General features: G+C 37.6%; 1 protein-coding gene across 2 annotated transcripts in view; it reads right to left on the reverse strand.

Annotated features, from left to right (window-relative positions):
- The window catches only part of HPS3 (HPS3 biogenesis of lysosomal organelles complex 2 subunit 1), a 21,943-nt gene extending 3,056 nt beyond the window's left edge, over positions 1–18,887 (reverse strand). Inside the window, exons 1-17 of one of the 2 annotated variants that reach the window (XM_014312333.2) lie at positions 18,655–18,885; positions 17,940–18,434; positions 16,465–16,651; positions 15,394–15,479; positions 13,507–13,699; positions 13,158–13,239; positions 11,238–11,392; positions 9,607–9,715; positions 9,215–9,396; positions 8,680–8,857; positions 7,807–8,037; positions 5,984–6,169; positions 4,616–4,804; positions 3,950–4,057; positions 3,390–3,596; positions 2,005–2,095; positions 1–870 (exon numbers count right to left, since the gene is read on the reverse strand). In XM_014312333.2, coding sequence (XP_014167808.1) covers positions 743–870; positions 2,005–2,095; positions 3,390–3,596; positions 3,950–4,057; positions 4,616–4,804; positions 5,984–6,169; positions 7,807–8,037; positions 8,680–8,857; positions 9,215–9,396; positions 9,607–9,715; positions 11,238–11,392; positions 13,158–13,239; positions 13,507–13,699; positions 15,394–15,479; positions 16,465–16,651; positions 17,940–18,378 — 2,751 coding nt within the window. In that variant the 5' untranslated portion in view covers positions 18,379–18,434; positions 18,655–18,885 and the 3' untranslated portion in view covers positions 1–742. Of the gene's footprint in view, positions 871–2,004; positions 2,096–3,389; positions 3,597–3,949; positions 4,058–4,615; positions 4,805–5,983; positions 6,170–7,806; positions 8,038–8,679; positions 8,858–9,214; positions 9,397–9,606; positions 9,716–11,237; positions 11,393–13,157; positions 13,240–13,506; positions 13,700–15,393; positions 15,480–16,464; positions 16,652–17,939; positions 18,435–18,654 lie in introns of both variants that reach the window. The other variant, XM_031055344.1, reaches the window with a different exon arrangement.
- Positions 18,888–18,932: the final 45 nt, after the last annotated feature.

The raw sequence follows: 18,932 nt of genomic DNA on the forward strand, positions 1-18,932 counted from the left end.
ATGTATTTTAGCTGAAATATAGATGGTCTCTTCTGACTGACTTCTACAGGTTTAAATAACATTGCAACTTCAGTGAAAACATTTTTATAGAGTCACTGTCAGCTAATTAGCCTTTAGATGGTTTAGATGGTTATGAGATCATGGGCGTCGTTGTATTTTTGGTAACTGTCAAAAACCCCAAACTACATTCATAAGGACGTTACAAACATTGTGACAGTTTACTATGACTGAATTCCAGCTCTGAAGGAGCAGAAAGATGCTTTCTGCTCACGAAACGGCCAAACATCAGTACAGACATGCACAAGACCTGAGATGCTTGCCAAAAACCCTAGAAGAAATTCAAGGAAATCTCTGTGTTACAATATCAAGTCAGTTGGGCCCAATTCCACTTGGCAGAGTAAGGTACTCACTTTTACTCATACAGTTGACACTGAGCCTGAATTCCTCCCTAGGCCCGTGATCCAACTAACAAAGATTTAAGACTGACTTTCTACTTTACTTTCAGTCAACACTGTATGTTCAGTTGTACTGCAGAGTCTGTATTTCCTAGCTGCTTTGGCACCAGAATTAGCTTCAAAACAGATGCTTTGCCTCAGGAAACACCTGTCCTTCAGCAGTTGATATAAGATGTATGTGAAGGGAGGCCCGCAGTACCTTATAAGGAGTTCTACTGGTTGTTTCATTTACTTTTTTATTACACCACACTATAGTTGAGTGGACAGCAGGTCCACAGGTCATTGATTTAGGTCAGCAGCTTCCTCTGGCTGCAGTGAAGAAGATGTGGCAGAAAAAATGCTGCAGTTCCATCTTCTGGTAGAAGACTGAGGAAATCCCTTAGCTCCAGTTCCATTGCAACAATTGATAAAGTTTCTACTCAGAGCAGGGGAGAAAATATTGTTCAGGTATTTTGAGTTTAGAACAAAGAAAAAAACCCCAAAGCATTAACAATGTAATTATTAATTAAAGTAATCAAATTATTTAAATATTGCAACTGGAATGACATTTGAGACATAGCCATTCGTGCGCAAACACAACTATGGGACATCTAACAAGGAAACTGAAATTATGACTTCAATCAAAAACAAGCCTCTATCTAACAAGAACATCGGGTCTACACATGGCACTAACGCTATGAAGTCTGATCTAGTATTTCACATGTTTTGCATGAAATGCAAAGCAAGCCCTAGAAATCTTACTAGTACCCTCACTCAACACTATCTGTAAAACTGGATGCTCTGCAAGAAGCTTTTCAGACCAAGCTGTGTAATGTTATGTTGTTATGCAATTACAACACAGTTACTACATGAAAATAATTCCAAAGAAAAACTGCTGGCAACAGAAACTAGGACTTTACAAGAACTGTGCTGCACAATGCAACGCCACAATGCCATTTTTCTCAGGCATTCCAATAGCATACTTTGAACAGTATATGTGCTTTATTTAATATTCGTAATTTGTCAAAACAATCACACTGGCCCCTCAGCTATACACAATATTATTGATTTCTTACAAACGTGTAATGATAGGACTACAGAACTACTAGGGTGAATTTCTCTACTTTTAGTATTAACATACTGTTTTTTTTAGTCTATGAACTAATCATCAATACACACTTAAGCCTCCCCTGTGTTATCACTAACAGCCTATTACCTAAGAACCATATAGTCATTTAGCCTAGAAAAAAACAACCGGAATTAGTTCTGTTTAGTAAGTTTGTTAATGGGGTCTATTCCTTACCTATACAGAAAGAGTATGATTACAACAATTTACCTGTTTTCAATACAAAATTAATGCCCTGATTTTTATCAGGCTACACTGTCTACATAGCAGAATTCTGTGCTTATGACCGAAAAGGCTGCTAAACTGCATTAGCTTTAACTGAAGAAAAAGACCCCTCTTTTTTTTTCAAATTATCAACTCAGTAGTCCTTAGTCTGAACAGTTATTAAGAATGTTAGCTGATGAACAAAGCCTTCTGGAGTTGAGTCACAACCAATTGATTTACCTTTGAGGGATGAAATAAGAACGGGGCAGTCATTTCCAGTAAGTCTAGTTCTCTTGCAAAGTTCAGGAAGCAGCTTGTTCCACCACAGAGCCTAATCCACAAAATCCAACAGCAAACGTATAAATGCACAAGGACTGAAATTAAGAGTATGAAAGACCTGCTAAAAATAACCCGAACTAAGCTCAGATGTGTACAAATACAGGTCAGTTATTATGAACTCAATAATTCATTTATATAATGCTTTGAAATGCAGTGATTTTGCATATGTTGTGTTTTTCAATCTTCAGTGTAACTTTTTTCTGCTCTTTATACAGTGTCCCTCATATCTCTATAGAACAAAGTTTAGAAGACAAAAACAGTCACCTAATTAGCAATACCAATTCAGTCAGAGAATTTTTTCTCTCAAAACAGCTTGACGGAAAGTGGTGAATAGCATTGCTCTGTCTCCTGACCTGATCTGTCTCATTCCAACAGCTGTAGTAGTAAATTAGGTTTTGTGCACAATTTTGGGAGAGAAGGAAAGCGATTTCTTTCCTCCTTTAAAACTGGTAACTATTTTCTTTCACTTGTGTTCAGATGCAGTACTGCAACCTCACATTCTACTCTAATGTGGGAACAATCACAGAAACGATTTTCAGATCCGAATAAAAAGCTCAAATCTGGTTCTGAATAGAGTTCTAGTACATCTGTCTGATAGAGATCACATTTCCTGACTCTGGTTAGCAGAGCTCCATACAATTCATTGAGTTGCTGTGCTGGGAAATGGAAATTACTTCTATTGACTACTTCCTGTAGTCCTGGACCACTAGAATAAATTCAGTTCCAACGCTAAAACTGTACAGAGGTGTAATGGGAAAATGGGACACAAAGATACAATCTTTCCACTAGTGTACTGGTACCATTCTGATTGCTAGAAGGTCAGAAGATGTCACTAGAACACAGGAAGAACATATTTAGTGCAATTTTATTCAAGGGACCATGTTCTCTTGTCAGTTAGCTTATTACTAAGATTTCATATACATTTATAAACATTGACAAACAATTCAGAACATAGTCAGTCAGTGAGAAACTAGATAGCTTTTCATTTATAGCAGAAAAAGAACATATTCTTTTTTCTGAGGCACTGTACCATCTAAAAAGACTATGCTTTAAGTTTACCTCAGTGAATAGAGTAAGTGGCAAAAGAAACTGGAGGAAAAAAATATTCCATTACAATTACTGAGGACTGAGTTAAGGAATTAAAACGCCAAGAAAGAGGTGGAACGCAAGCTAAGCAATTTACTTTGCCTGAAAGCTAGGCTATGTGATGCATCCAGAGTCCATCTGTACGTACGGCATTTCAGTTTGGGAAATGATAGTGAATAACCGTATCAAAAGTAGCCCACCTGACTGTCACCTTTCAGCTCATGCTGAGCGTAGAACACAGCTGCATCAGGACACCTTCTGAGCAGCTGGTCAATGGCTTCCTCGTAGTTGCCCAGACGGGTATTGCAGAGAACATGGACAGTGAGGCCGACACTGTCAGCCTCTGTCAGGGGCTCCAAAACAGGCAGCGCTGAAGCTATATTGATTGACTGACTGCATAAAAGAGACTGAAGACAAGAAGTATTGTTTGGATTTAAGACAAACATTGCAAAAAATGCTAACCATAACCTTAGAAGAAAAGCCCTTACTTATTTGAATAATCCTGAAATAATACTTCCTTTAATAAATACTGCTGAAAATTGGGAAAGCAAGTTTAGAGTAGATGCAAATGTAAATACTGTTATCAACAGAACTCTTCAGTATTTTTTTCTTGCGTCTTTTCAGTCAACCTTTTATTTTGACTTGGACAGCTTAGGGGGGAAGAAGGAGAGTCTGCTGGAGAAAGGTGTTCGCAGAATCATGAATATTTGCAGAATGGATCTATGATGTAAAGCAATAAGATGTAACACTTGTTTCATACCTGCAGTCTTGAGATGTCTTCATGGTAATCTTTGTCAGATGAACATCCCACTGACATTATGGAAGCTATCCATGGAACAATCAACCCAAAATGACAACAGGAATTTATCTATATGAGACAGAATTAAGTTGCAATAAAAGAAACATTTCTGTTAGTGACAGTACCATACGAAGCTCATATGAGTAAAGAAAATTTTAATCTCAAATAGTATAATTTAGAAGAGCACCTACCCCTTCTTTCCTGATTTGTGCAATTTGATAACAAATAAACTGGAAACTTCTATTTATTTATAACCCCTATTAATGTCTGTATTTCAGCTTTCCTGTTCATAATTATTTAGAATTCATCATTCACATGATTTCCTCATTTAGTTAGCTTAGTAAAATTGTAAACAACCCACCTGACAAATTCTCACTGTTTCGTTTTAACCCTTATTTCTATGCAGAGCTGACTCCTGTTGGAAGTGTATTTGCAAATGTCCCCAAGGAGCAAGACTGGCCAAAGACACAAATACTAATTTGTAACTGCACATCACCTTATTTTATTTCAGTCTTTCTTCTTTTAAGAGATAAACTATCTAGAATTCAAATGGTAAGGATGGTACTTGGATAGATTGTGGAGGAACACTGCAGTCCTAAAACTTACTCTCTGTGGTTTACAACTTACTAGATCCTCTGTTGTTTTCAATGGCTTAGTCTCAGGAAGTTGCTTCTTTGATATTCTCCAAACATACTGAGAAGTAACCCTCAGTAGGAGCTCCTGAAGTATTTTTTCCTGAGAGGACACTACAAGAAGAGCTTCCCAGAAATCCACCAGGAGCTGGGGAATAGTGTTTTCACTGCTATTACACAGCATCTAAGAACAAAAATGATAGAAGACAGCAAGTTAGACTATGGTGATTATTAGTAGCAAAAGTTAGAAAAAACAGGAGGAACAGTTTTTCACTTTTACTAGAAGCAGAATTTTGATTTCATTTTTGTCCTGTGATTCTATGTAATACACTCCTATGCAAAGTAAAAAGTTCATTAGATGATTTTAAGGTAATCAATTCTGACCAACAGATTTGATTTCTTCTTCAAGATTAACTCTACTGCCAGAAATGTCAGTACAACTAAGCAAGTATTTACAGACTGCTAATGAGGAGCATTTTTACATATGCCGATAGACAAGTAAGTGTCTTGAAAAGAAGTCTCTATAGTCCATTATAACATCTGCTGCGCAGTTCAGCTGGGTATCATGGTAGAACCCACAAGGAAGATGACTTAGGATTTGCTGTGCCACCAAAAAGAATTCTTACTTGGTTCCCAAATGGTTTTAAACAACAACACTTGTTCTAATTGGAACTTCATGACTTGCTCTTTTTGATATAGGTCTTTCACAGTAACAGATATACTTAAGACTGCAACACATGTACATTGAAGAACATATCTTTTAACCCAAGTGTTTCTATTCATTGTAGATGAAGAAAAAAAACATCTGTCTAGTCCCAGTTGAGAGAAAGAAAACTTCAGGGACACTAGAAAAGCTATTATTATTTCTTAAAAACCGCAGACATATACTTTTCTTTCACTGATTTATACAGATCATCAGAACATTACATATCTGTTACATATTTAAGTCGGATTCTTTAGAAGTATATTTAATTCTGAAGATTTCTTTAAAAGAAGATTATGGAATTAATTTATCTAAATTCTATAACATTTGCATGGCCTTAGAAAGCTCAATTACTAGGAAGCCACTGAAAGGGTTCTGAGATCAGTGTATTTTCCATTCAAATGACAGGTTAAAAGCAAAGAACTTAATGGGTTGGTTTCTTGCTTTCTTTTTTTGCTTTACTTAACCAGTATTTCATTCCATAAGGTATGGTTTCTGACTCTGTAACCATCTATCATGACTAGAATATCTCCACCTGTCATCTCGCTCTCTCTGAAGAAGTGCTGAAATGTGTGTGAAGGAGCAGCTGAGGCTGCTTTTCTTTCCCACAACAATGTCACTATGAAAAAAATAGAAGCGAACACATGATCACAGGCCAACCTTGAAAAAGGTATCTGCTTCTTCTAGTTCAATTTTACTGTTCTCATGTAAAGCCACAGCGGCAGCCACCAGTAAACCAGGCTGCATCTCCTTCAGGTGAACAGCAAACTCAGTTGGTGTAACAATTCCTTCCTTACGCTGCTGCAGGAGCCGTGGTTGCCCAATGAAGCCGCAAGCCAGTGTTGTCTACAAACATCAACAGATACAAATCAGGTAAAGAATTCAATATATAGATTATTCTACTCAGTAAACTCAGTATTTCCTCTGGCAGTGAAATTTAGATGGAAGCAGTTAGGGAAGAAAGCAAATCCTTTCTGCAATTCACAGAGTAGCTCCCCAGAGACAGAGATCCAAACTACATTCTGGAGCAGCAACTCCTGAAAAACAGGCCTTGTACCTGAACTCTGAAAGTAATATTCTGTTGAAAGATGGAGTTAGTGTGCACATAAAATGGATTTCACTAAGTAATCCAAGATATTTGATATACAGGGTGGTTTGAAAAATCACTGGCTGACTTTTCAAGAGTCTACTTTGCAGAAGTGTGATTTTTATTATGAAAATACCCCTGAAACAATGATCAAAATGTGCTTCACTTTGTGTAACAAGAAGCTATTTTGAGTTATGTGAGTGCTTATGAAGGTGAATATAACATATTATTCCCATTTTAAAGACAGCGGCAAAATAATGCCTAAGTAAATTACACGAATTACACAAGACATATAAGGCAGACCTAGAAGAAATATTAAGATTAGCTTTCGGGAAGTGTTTTTCCTACTTTGAAATAAAATGCTTTTTTAAAGGTGAAGAGCAATAGAATATATTTAACAGATCAGATTAGAAAGAAAGAAACTCCAACCAAAACCACTCAAGCCTAAGCCACCTTATTCTCAAAATAACACCATGTAGTGTGTTTGCTCACAACCTGGCAATTCCACTTGATCGTGCTGCAAAAGCAGGTGGTGCTGAATATAATTTTTGAAACAGCTCCCCACAGTTCTGACCCTGCAACTCAAAACCAGCTAACTTTAAAAACTCTGCAGGACTTTTTCCACCAAAGCATGATATCTAACTTTGAAACAGCTAGCCATTTATTTCAAAAGTGTTTAGACTCCCAATATTCCACAATAAGAAAAAGTCTCTATTACCTTTTAATATTCCACAGTCTTGATCAAACTCAACAAGAAGTAATTTACAGACTGGTCTCACACAATGTGAACATCTGTGGCAGAGACAGCTCCACTAACATTTTTGCCCCCAGTGATGAGGAATTCTTACTTTCATAGCTCTGAAGTAGGTTCTGATCTGGTCTTAATAAGAGTTAAGTGCTTTTATTCCACATAAGATGTGAAAGTGTATACAGAAACTTCAGTTTGTAAGCACAATGAACGAATATTCTGTTCAAGAAAAATTTTATAATGGCTGTTTGTATACAGGTGTTTTGATGGGCATATCTCATATTAATTTCAGGTGGAGAGGTGTAGAAATGCTACTATACAACCCTCCCATGCAGCTGAAGAGCACTGGCAGAGTTGGTAACATCCCAGGAAAACAACATCTAATTGATCAAGAATAAAGAGCTTCAAAATTTGCTTATTTTGTAAGTTTTCACCAAGACAAGACTACCCTACCTGTAGGGCAAACTGTACAGTCCCAGTGTACGTCAGCCCTCCATTCTACTGTTACTGCAGACATTCAGTGGAGCCTATACAGCCTATCAGGAGAAAGACGAGTGACTGGAAGCTTCTTTTACTGTAAAATACAAGTCAAACTATTGTCCTGGACTTTTTAAAGCACGAACAGCTCACGCTCTTGGCATACTTTACCTCCTTATAGGAGTGCATTTCACGTTCATACATTGCCAGGTCTCCCATTTTAAGAGCAAAGAAAGCCTTAGTAAGTGTCAGGACCACTGATGGCATCATCTTTTCTACTTTCTGAAGATACTTCACAGCTGTCAAAGGACATATGTTTCTCATGCTGGGACTGCAAAGGATATCAGGCAGCTGCACAGGGTCCGCAAGATAGAGTATCTGGAGAACTTTATTTCCTGATTCCTATTGAAATAAAAGTCATTTGACAGTTTAGACCTTTTCAGATGTACATTTTTCGATGGCATTTGAAAGTACTGCAGTTCTGTTGTTTTGTTTTTTGTGGCAGGTTTGTTTGTTTTTTTTTAAAAACAGACAAGTTCAGCTCAGCTATCAAATCACAGCACCTTCCCTGCCTCTCTCCTCCCTACTGGTAAAAGTAAAGGATTTCTAACTGGTAGTCATTCAACTCATATTCTGGCATGGTAGGAAAACATCTACCACCAAAATGAATTGTTTTAAGCAATTGGTACAACTTAGCAATGATCAAAGAAACAACTTGTTTTGCTACAGAAATGGAAGATGACAGAAATTTGAGGCAGGGCTTTCCTAAAACAGAAGTGTCTCTGTGCAAGTGGGAATCAGATCATAGCAACATGCATCATGATAGCCAAACGTGTAAGACATTGCTTGAATGCAGTCCAAAGCATCACAGGTGCTGCTTGCTATTCAACAACAGTGGGAAAATAAAAATAATGTGAAAAAAAATAACTGTAAAACTAAAAAAGCAGCTCAGCATTTTCAAAGGGAAAGTGATTAATACTTGATACACAATTCTTAAAATCAAAACTAAATTAGCAGATTACAATTAAAACAACTTATTTCTACCTTACTTAATTCTTCATTTGAGTCTTCATTAAGAGAATGAGTTAAGTAAAATATAAATCCTCTCTCGTATGTCTGTATTTCATCACCTTCTGAAACTAGTCTCTTTAAAACTTCAGTCATGGATAAACCTGACATTCTGTAGTATGGCAAAGCAAGGTGGTAATCCTTTGTGTCAAACCTGAAGGAAATAGAGAGAAAGGAAAAAAATAACAAAACAACTAAGGGCAATGCTTTTGCCATCACTCTTTGTAAGAACTAAAAGTACATCAAACAAAGTCACAGGCACATCAGTTATCTGCATATATTGTTCATATTCAACATAATTCTGTTGAATTCAACATAATTCTGAATAATTCTGTTTAATGACAATAAAGACAACCAGAAGAGAAGACTAGACTAAGCTGGTTTTGTAAAACAGAAAGGCTTGTATGACATATGCAATATTAATGTAAAATAGCAAAGAATTATGGATTTTCATTTTAAGGTTACACCACTGGAAACACATGCCTATGCCACTTCGACATCTAAAACATACCTGCTGTAGCAGTCTCCTAAGAAGGCACAACTTTCTCTGAATGCTCTTAAAAGATCTTCCTTCTCATCTGATTTAAGGAAATGAGGGTCCATTATAGCTGCTCTGACCAGTAAGTGAGCCTCACTTAAAAGATGGATGCAGCTCTCAGTTTTAACATTTTCATAAGTTCTACTATATTCTACCTAGAACAGACACAGCATATACTTAGGCTGCTGACAAAAATTAAGAATATACAGGAACAATTTTAATGAGGACAGCATCTGTCTGAAATAGGACTATGGGCTATTCACAAGAAATATATTACACCATATTCAGCAATGACATGCATCAGAGATTAACTAGCAGTACTTATTTTTAGTTAGCAAATAACAAAAGTAGGAGTTGAGCAATACCATTTCTCTGTAAAGCTGAATTGTTGAAACAGTGTTTATAATATATAAATTCCAACCCAGCTCTGACTCAGAATTTGTTCTGGATTTGATGCTGTCAGCCTTTCTGGACCTAGAGAAAAAAGTTGAGTTGTCAGTGTTGAAATAAACACTATGCAACCAAAAAACCCCCACTCATTTTGTAATGCAAATGCATAAATAGGTATGTCTGCAGACCAGTAAGGGCTGGGGAGTTAAGCTCTGAATTTAAGTCATACTGGCTAATAACAGAACAGGGATAGGCATATTCACACATAAGAGTCATCATCAGAACTGTCCACTACATCTTCTCCTGTGCTTAACACCAGGGAGTATCAGGAATCATAGAATCATCAAATGGCTTGGCTTAGACCTTAAAGATCATCTAGTTCTAACCCTCCCATCATAGGCATGGGATACCACGCACTGAACAGGTCAGACTACCCAGAGCCTTATCCAAGCACACCTTGAACAGTTAAGTAATTTAAATTAGCTGTTTAATCTCCTGTAAGGACTTAGTGCATGGTTGCCACTGCAGTTCTATCAAAGTGTTTGCCAACACATGGCATAAAGAGGTATCAGAATACTTTTATTCTAAAACTTTGGCTTGGTCTATAAAGCCCTAAGGTTAAAAACACTGTAAGAAAACAGACTCTTTTTGTTCTGTTTTTAAATTTTATTTTAACTGTACAGACAAGAAGATTTTTACATCTTTATTTTCAAATGATTGTGCTACGTAGCTTAGTATTTGTCCATTACATTTTTTACAGAAGGCAAAAAGTGTATCTTCTTCAAACGTCAATTTGATAGAATATTTGAATATTTGAAACAATGCAACTGGCAGAAAATGTGCTTTATAAAAGAAAACTACAGTATTTGGAATAGTCGTTTTTCCTGACAGGTTTTTCCATATCTTCTTCGGCATAATGTCTGCTCTAGACTTTATGAAATACTGGGTCAACTAACTCCTCAATCAACTAAAGCTGGCTCACTCTTGTTAATTAACTTAAGCTGACTTTAATAAATGTGGTTTCTGAATAACTGCTTAGAATAGCTCCTTAGCTGTTTTATGAAAAGCCTTCAAAAATGGAAAGGGAATAGCAGTTTCCTTGGAAACTTGTAAAAAGTCAGATATACTTCTGGCTACACACATGCTATAACTGTAACCTGGGGCAAAGTCTGACCAACTTTTGTCATCGATAACTACAGTGATGTTCGCAACTTTCTTGGCAAGAACCCTTAGGCAAAGATAAGACATTTAATTTTGTGCTGCGACATATTTTGTAACCTGTAGCTATGGCACTACATATTTTTGGTACTCTACATTTTTTCTCAAGATAAGTACTTTGTAAATTCTCATGATAAATTCTTAGTAATGCTATTTTAACATTTTGTTGATTTCAGGCATTTGTGACTTTATGCTCATTTCCTCTATGTCAATAAATACAATAGAATTGAAAAAAATAAAAGCTTGATTGCTCTTCTCAGTCACTTAGAAGGCAACTATTTCTCAAGAGTTTTTCAACAGAAGAACCTCTCTTAAATTGCAATATCACAAGCTCAACACTGTACACAGAGCTGTAAGTACCAGCTCCCTAAAAGACACAAATTCTTACAGCATCCTTCTTGTAGGCTTTCTTCTTTCAGTAATATCTTCTGTGTCTGCCTTAGTCAAAAGAATTATATGGTTTTTGAAATGACAGATAGCTCTTGGTCCTATAAAAAGCTGCATTCTTAATGTACAGACATCCAGTGTGACAGGTGGACAAGCCTATAAAGGAAAGTGACTGTTTTGTAATTTCACTTGGTATGCACATTGAGTTTTTAAATAAATCAGAAAAAAAAGTAACCTTTGTACAATGATCTGACATTAAAAACATCCACTGGCTTTCCTAACTTTGAGTGCATCATATAAGCAAGAATAAAAATACTCATAAAGGCCTGAAAATAATTATTTAATAATGAGTGGGAAAAAAAATTATTTCATTCCTCAAAGCAACTGCACAGTTTCAGCTATGTTTCTCAAAATAATTGAACCTGAAGTAGATGCCTAACACAGAAAACTTTATCCTGATTAGTTTGATTTTGGCCGCTGATTATAAAAGTCTTTAGTTGCCTATAAAAAGCAATTACAGATAGAAGTATTATATTTGCTTGCCTATTGTTACCTTACATAGCCAGTATTATTTTCCCAATTTGTTCTATATGCACTTTTCATGTACAACATATGCTATCATCTATACTGGACTTAAAATTGAAAAATGCAGCCTCATTTGCACAGAAATATTCTAAATTTACAGCTTTAAAGAGATAAAATACTACACTTACAAATTAACATATATAGTGAAACAAGACAACACAGCGTTACATGAGTAACCTGCTTTTTGAAGACACCTCAATCTCTTGTAAGAGGTGGAGGCCTACAGTGGTGTTCTGGAGGCTCTAGACTGCCCTGGGCTCATGAGACCCAGAATGAGGCAGGGGTAAACCTGGTTTAAAAAAACAGCAGGAAAAATAATAATGGCAAATAATAAAAATAACCACCATAACATTTCAAACTCCACACTGGGGCAGGGATACCCCTGAGGGAACTGGCCCATGAAGGACTCACACCAGCACAGGGATGTCCCTGAGGGACTGTAGCCCATGGATGGATCCATGCCAGGTGGCAAGCTGTGGATGGCAAGCTGCAGCATGGAAATCTGTGTAGGACTGCAGCCTTCACACCTCTCCAAAACTCCTACAGACACAGGAGGCAGCCTGTTGGCTGACTGGAGGAACTATGACGGATGTCAATGTAACGCACAGTAAAAATGCAGAAAGCTGAGACTAGAGAATGGACAGGAGAGATTGTGTCACGTGCTGGTATTAGCTATCCAGAGCAGAGAATACATGCTTGGCTCTTGAAAAGTTTATAAAACTTCTAATGTCCTATGGTTTCTTTATATCTGCTGTCTACATGCTCAGAAAAAATCCTTAAATGCTACCTTAGAATATACCTCTGTCTATCTTTCCTACTACTTTTATTCATGTATATCACAATCTTTACATTCAATAGATTTTTACTGATAAGCAATTTAAGGAAGCAGAAAAGTTAAGACCTCCAAGGATCAAAAGCCCTCCTTCTAAAAAACATGCCCTAAGTATCTGGTAGCAGACTTGTCTGATTGTCTACATGCCTCTTAGAAAAACTGTTTTTTCAAGGACACCTAAGAGAGAGAAACATCATACAAAAAAATAAAACTCTGCACCCTTTGTTCAATTTTATACAGAAAAGCATGGAATGCAGTTTTAAAAATAAGTGATTTTATTGCTTTTCATGTTTTTGAAAACATTCTATAATGGTCTAAAATTTTACATGGCAATAATAGATTGTTTCATTGAGACATCTGTAGACCACCAAAATACAACATGACATTCATTTTGGATGTTATTTATTGGTTCAGCCACCAGAAACGAACAGGATTTTAAACCTTAAGTCAACTAAGTGCCATACCACTACTCCCATTCTATTAGTGAGGTAATGAGAGGTGTACCTTCACAGTCGTGTCAATATATGGATCCTCACTACGAGCTGCTGCTGCACTGCATCGCACTGTGAAGCACTGCAGGTTCTGACTAGAGGAAAAGAAGAAAACACAACAATGAAGAAAAGAAATTAAGATTTGCAAAAGTCAGGTAGCCAAGACTACAGTTAATCAGCTCTTTTTCCTTTGAAGAAATGGGTTTAAAAGTCCAAGCAGGAGGGTATGTTGAACTAGCACATGAGCCTGCCCAGAGATTTCCAGGAGGCTACGAAGGATGCATCAGAGGGGAAAAAATTTTGAAAGGACAGCAGCACAGAGAAACATAGTAATACTATCAGTAAAACCATAAGCATAGTACCTTGTAATGACGTGTAGGAACTGTGGAGTGAGGACTGCCTGCTCTGACTTTTCTGAATATTGGTAAGTAGAAATTAGTTCTACTAACTTCCCAAGAGAGTAGAGATATCCAACATGAGGTAAAGAGAAAAAGCAGAAGAGACTCAGAAGTTTTCTCTTGTTCTCAGTTTCCTCATAGGCTGTTGCAGGAATTCCTAAAGATAACAATGAGAAAGGCATTTTATGCGCTTCATAAATAAAAACCCACCAATTCCATTCCAAGCCTGATGCCTAAAGGACAGAATCAAACCTGCCCAAGTTGCAGACTAGTTTTCTTAGTAGCTAGTAAAAAGAAGTTTTATATGAAGCTCAGTGCATATGTCAAAAAATTGTATGACATGTAACCTCATTTGGAAGCATTTTCACAAAAATATGAATGTAGCACCTAGAGAAGAAATTCTATAGATGTAACAGCATTAGAAAGTCCTAAATTCACCAGAACTAAGCATCCATGGACTGAAAGCTTGATCTTAGACAATTACTTTTTGAGTTGGAATGAATGCTCATCCAGAGCTGCAGCTCACAAAAAAGTAGGTATTACTTAAGGGAAGGAAAGGCTGGAAATTGCAGAATTTATAGAATGCCACTTTAGCAGGTAACAGCTGTGATCATATTCTACAGACCCTCTTAACAAAGCCTGTAAGTCACACAAGAGCATAAGAGAGCTGGAGTTACATGGCAAGTAGCTCATTCTTTTCAGTCAGCTGCAAGTTAAATGAGGCATTGCTACTTAGCAGACAGTAAACCATCTCAAACTGAGTGAGGAGTTAATAAAAGGGCCAACCATATCCTGGGATGCATCAGGCACAGCGTTGTGGAGGGGGGCAGGGATAGGATTGTCTTGCTCTGCTCTGCACTGGGGCAGCATTAGCTTGAGCCCTGGGGGCAGTTTAGGGCACTATAATACAAGAAGGATATAAACAAGAGACTAAGGGAGGGCTAAAAAGATGGTGAAGAGTCTGGAGGGAAGGCCATAGGAGGAGTGGCTGACACTTGGTTTGTTCAGCCTGGAGGAGACGGAGGAGAGATCTAAGAGCATTCTACACGCAGTTCCTGAGGGAATGAAGCTGCGTCAGGGGAGGTTTAGGTTGGCTATTAGGAAAAGGCTCCTCTCCCAGAGGGCTGTCAGGCACTGAAACAGACTTCCCAGGGCAGTGGTCATGGCCCAAGCCTGCCAGAGCTCAAGGAGCATTTGTAAAATGTTCTCAGGCACTTGGTGGGATTCTTAGGGTTCTCCTGCACAGGCCCAGGAGTTGGATTTGATGATCCTTGTGAGTCCCTTCCAACTCAGGACATACTATGATTCTACAAAATCTGACTGCTAACATACAGCATTAAATTCTTCCATGGATCTTTTGGGGCTTGAGCTAATGCACCTCTAAAATCTGCATTCATCCCTTCCAATTTTAATTAAGGCCCTTCAGAAAGGTAACCAGTATCTTAGTGATTACTAAGGTTTACTACTCTGATTTCCTTGGCTGGCTGAGCGGCAGTCTAGTATCTTGTAAGACTAAGGAAAATTTTATTAATGTAATGTAAAGAGTAACTGGTTTGCAACACAAAATTTATTGGTAAAGAACCGATAAAAGCTGATTTAGTCACACTTACTGTGAGTTGAATTGGTATTTTAGTTCAAGTTTTATGTAGAACTTGAGGGAACTTAAATACTTTTTTGTTAACAGAAGCTCAGTTTAAATCATTGAAAAGGGAGAAAAGATCTCAATTTAGAAACAAATCAATTTAAAAACAAATCATACACAGTGTATAAAAGAGGATACACAATGAAGGTCTTTCCTTTCGCAAGCCTCCTGTGACACAGTCCATGGTGTATTCATGAATATCCACTTACCTGTCTGGTATACAGGAAGCAGTTGAACAGAGTGCAACTTCATCTCTTCACAAAACCCAAAAGGCGACTGGTCGGGTGCAAAACGTCTAGGAAAACAGTCCAAAAAATCATGGGACTGCAGTGAAAAATTATGATTATATACTTTGGACAAGTAAACAGCATTGGATAAAAGAGGCAAAGCTCATGTTTTAACACTCAACAACAATGCACACTCCTACTACCAATGCCATTAACAGCAATGCAAAGAAGAACATGGTACAGTTAGATGGAATTCTATTAATAGAGTTCCTACAACCTAAATCCTCTCTCTTTGCTTGTCTGCAAGATGCATGTCAAAGTTTGACATCACTGAAGAAATCCCACAACTGATTTTGACCTCAATTTAAATTTTTTTTTTTCATCTTTCTTTTTAGTCCACTGAGCTATATGGAACACCATGCCATGTCCAACACTATTTTTTCCTACTATGTGTCATCCATTTTCCTGCTTTGCTTTGGAACTCACTGATGGACCCTGGCATCAATTCTTCCTTAGCTTTTGATAGAAATTTTGGTGAAAAAGGAAGACTAAATCAGCTTCCTGATGAGGGGACCTGGAGACACAGGTGCTGAACTGTTCTCCATGGGATCCTGGGAAAGGCTCAAAGGTGTGCCAGGGGAGGGTTATACTTGATGTGAGGAACCATTTTCCTACCAAGAATGGTGAAACACTGGACAGGCTTCCTAGAGAGATGGTTGATACCCTAGACCTGTCACTGTTTAAGAGGTGTTTGGACTGTGCCCTTAACAATATACTTTAGGAGTGGCTCCCCCCTGAAGTGGTCAGGCAATTGCACTAGATGATTGCTGCAGATCCCTTCCAACTGAAATATTCCAAGATACTAAAAAATGGACTTTCCTCAGTATCCCATGATTTCCTCAGTTCAAAAGAAACACCAAACCTTACAAAAACCCCAGAAGTCAAAACATCAGGAGTTTCCTTTCAAAAAGACAAAACACACAATGCAGTTTGGTTTTTTGTAGTAAATTAACCCGTAAAAGGGAAAATACATGGAAAATACATCTGTAATACCTGAAAAGCAGATACTGCACTTGGAAGTGCTTTGTGTCTTCTGCAGGTAACTCTGTAGATTCCAGTGTGACAGGTATCTCACATAGCTTACTTTCTTCCCCAAGCAGTTCCACTGGCTTCTGACATATGATGAACTCATCTAACTCAAGCTGTAAAGGATGTGCTGAAGGACTTTCATCTTTCACACCTGAGCAATGAAAATGCTATCTTAATTATTCAAACCATTCCATGCAGCAGTAAGAAAATAGTATGACAAAATTGATTAAATACTCCAATTACAGCTACCCTGCTAGCATTGGCTTCCTCAAACCACAAGATTTTGAAAACAGCCATACTACAAGATGGGAACAATTCCTATTTAAGCCTTAACAGTCTGAATACTTAAGAGTCAAGATTTCTGGGGAAAAAAAGCCCTAACAGGTAAAGTGCTCACTAGAAAGTGAGTCAATGGCAACTGGTGCCACGAATGACTGGTCATCAAAAAATGCTCACTTTTGGCTGAAGAGGTTTTGAGAAGGCAAATGCAGCTATTACAGGAAGCTGTGTTATCTTTAGCTCACTTAAGTCCTGGAAAGCAAATCCTAGTAACACTCAGAAAGTAACTAGAACTTTTCTAGGTGGTTTTAGTAATAAAAAAAAAAAAAAACAACAGGGGGAGGACATTATTATCTGAGAAAAGACCCATCTTCACTCAGTGAAGAACATCGCATTTAAATTGTCCCTATCTGAAAAGCCTTATTTACCTATAAATGTTTTCTAGGTACAGTTTCCATTTCTAAATGACCTTCCTTTTAAGTTTCTTCAATTAGAAAGAAAGGACCTTCCTAAGGTTTGTTGGTGTTGATCTGATACATATATGTTTGGAAAAGTGGGAATTGATAATTGATTACATATGGATTGATATCCTGCAATATACAGGAATGAAACCTCCTGAGTACATCTATTTCTGGGATTTCTATAATTCTAAGACAAGCTCCTGAATAAGATAAAGGACTGGAAAAGGAGAATTTGCTTGATTATGGCAGGTTCTGATCCTAACAGTTAAAAAAGTATACAGATATACTTTTATACTTTTTTTACAGATTACACAACAGAAACATTCTTCATTGTGTAAGCCAGTTACTTAGGCAGTGACACTGATAGAATATTTTTCTGAACACAGCACACTGAACTACTACTACTTGAACTTGGCCCATGGTGGCATCCTAAAAGAGGGACCTAATTCTGTGTCTGCAGAGGCTGTGCTATCTTCTGAAGGTGAGCACGATGGCGTATTTGTTTGAAATGTTACCTCCAACTGCAGGTTGGTACAACTTTTCAGGCTCTAGAATATTCAGCTGACAGTCAGTGTTAGGACAATCTGGAAATATTTTTTGAAGGGCAAAGACCTTGTTCGAGACTACTTTCAGAACAACGGGAATCAATTAGCAGATTCTTGGAGATTAAAATATTTAAAAATTTATTTCAGCACCTACCTCCATCCACAGCCTTCTCTGGTGCACTGACTCCCCGAGCACATTGCTCTGTCCTGTCTGCACTTTGCTGGACCAGTTCCAGTTTCAGGATTAGAACATCCAGCTCTGTTGTTATGGCTATATGTCTGGCACAAAATGCAACTTCGGCAGGAATGAGGTTATCAATGTGCAAAATTAAGGAGCGTTCAAAATCTAATACAGTCAAATTCTGGTTTATGACACGGTATTTCAAACAGAATATGACAAGTTTATTCTTGCAGCCCACAAGTAGATCTCCATTCACAGGACAACATGAAATGCACAGGGGAGGATCTGAAAGTGGCATTTCAACAACTGACATTTGTTCTTTTAAGGCTTCACTGTATGACTCTTCCATCTTGTGACCAACCATCCGGACACACACACGAGAACTCCCTGCAGACATGCATCTCCAGTTCATATATGCTCTTAGGAAAGTTGCTTTGCTTTTTTCTTCAATTGTCACCAGATAGTCTCCTTAAAAGAAAGCAGTCATACTGAGAATCATTTAAAAATAGATTACAGTTTCTGAGCTCATTATCTGCTGTAGTATGCTACAAAGAACATCTTCAAGTCTCAACTCTTACAAAAAAAATTCCAAAAACAGTTTTCACCAATTTTCCTCAACTGAATACAAAGCACGAGTTTCTTTGCTAGGGGGCACACACTTCACACACTACTAAAAGCAAAGACTTACAGATGTAGGTTCAGAGTAACTCCTGTGTGAATCCTCTCTGTAAGTTCTGATTGCACACAAGGTTCCCCCCACCTCCCCGCCTTCTGATATCCATTAACGAGGAAATGTTTTGTTCTCTACAGACCATGGAAAGCAATGGACCAATTGATTCATGAAAAGCTGTGGAATGGGCTGGAACGACCATCCCCACTCCGTGCTCTAAAAACAAAACACCAAAAACAAGAAAAAAACCCGAAACAAAAAACAACAACAACAAAACAAACAAATAACCCCCCCCG

The sequence above is a fragment of the Geospiza fortis genome, unplaced genomic scaffold (assembly GCF_000277835.1).
Source record: "Geospiza fortis unplaced genomic scaffold, GeoFor_1.0 scaffold172, whole genome shotgun sequence".
Lineage (NCBI taxonomy): Eukaryota > Metazoa > Chordata > Aves > Passeriformes > Thraupidae > Geospiza > Geospiza fortis.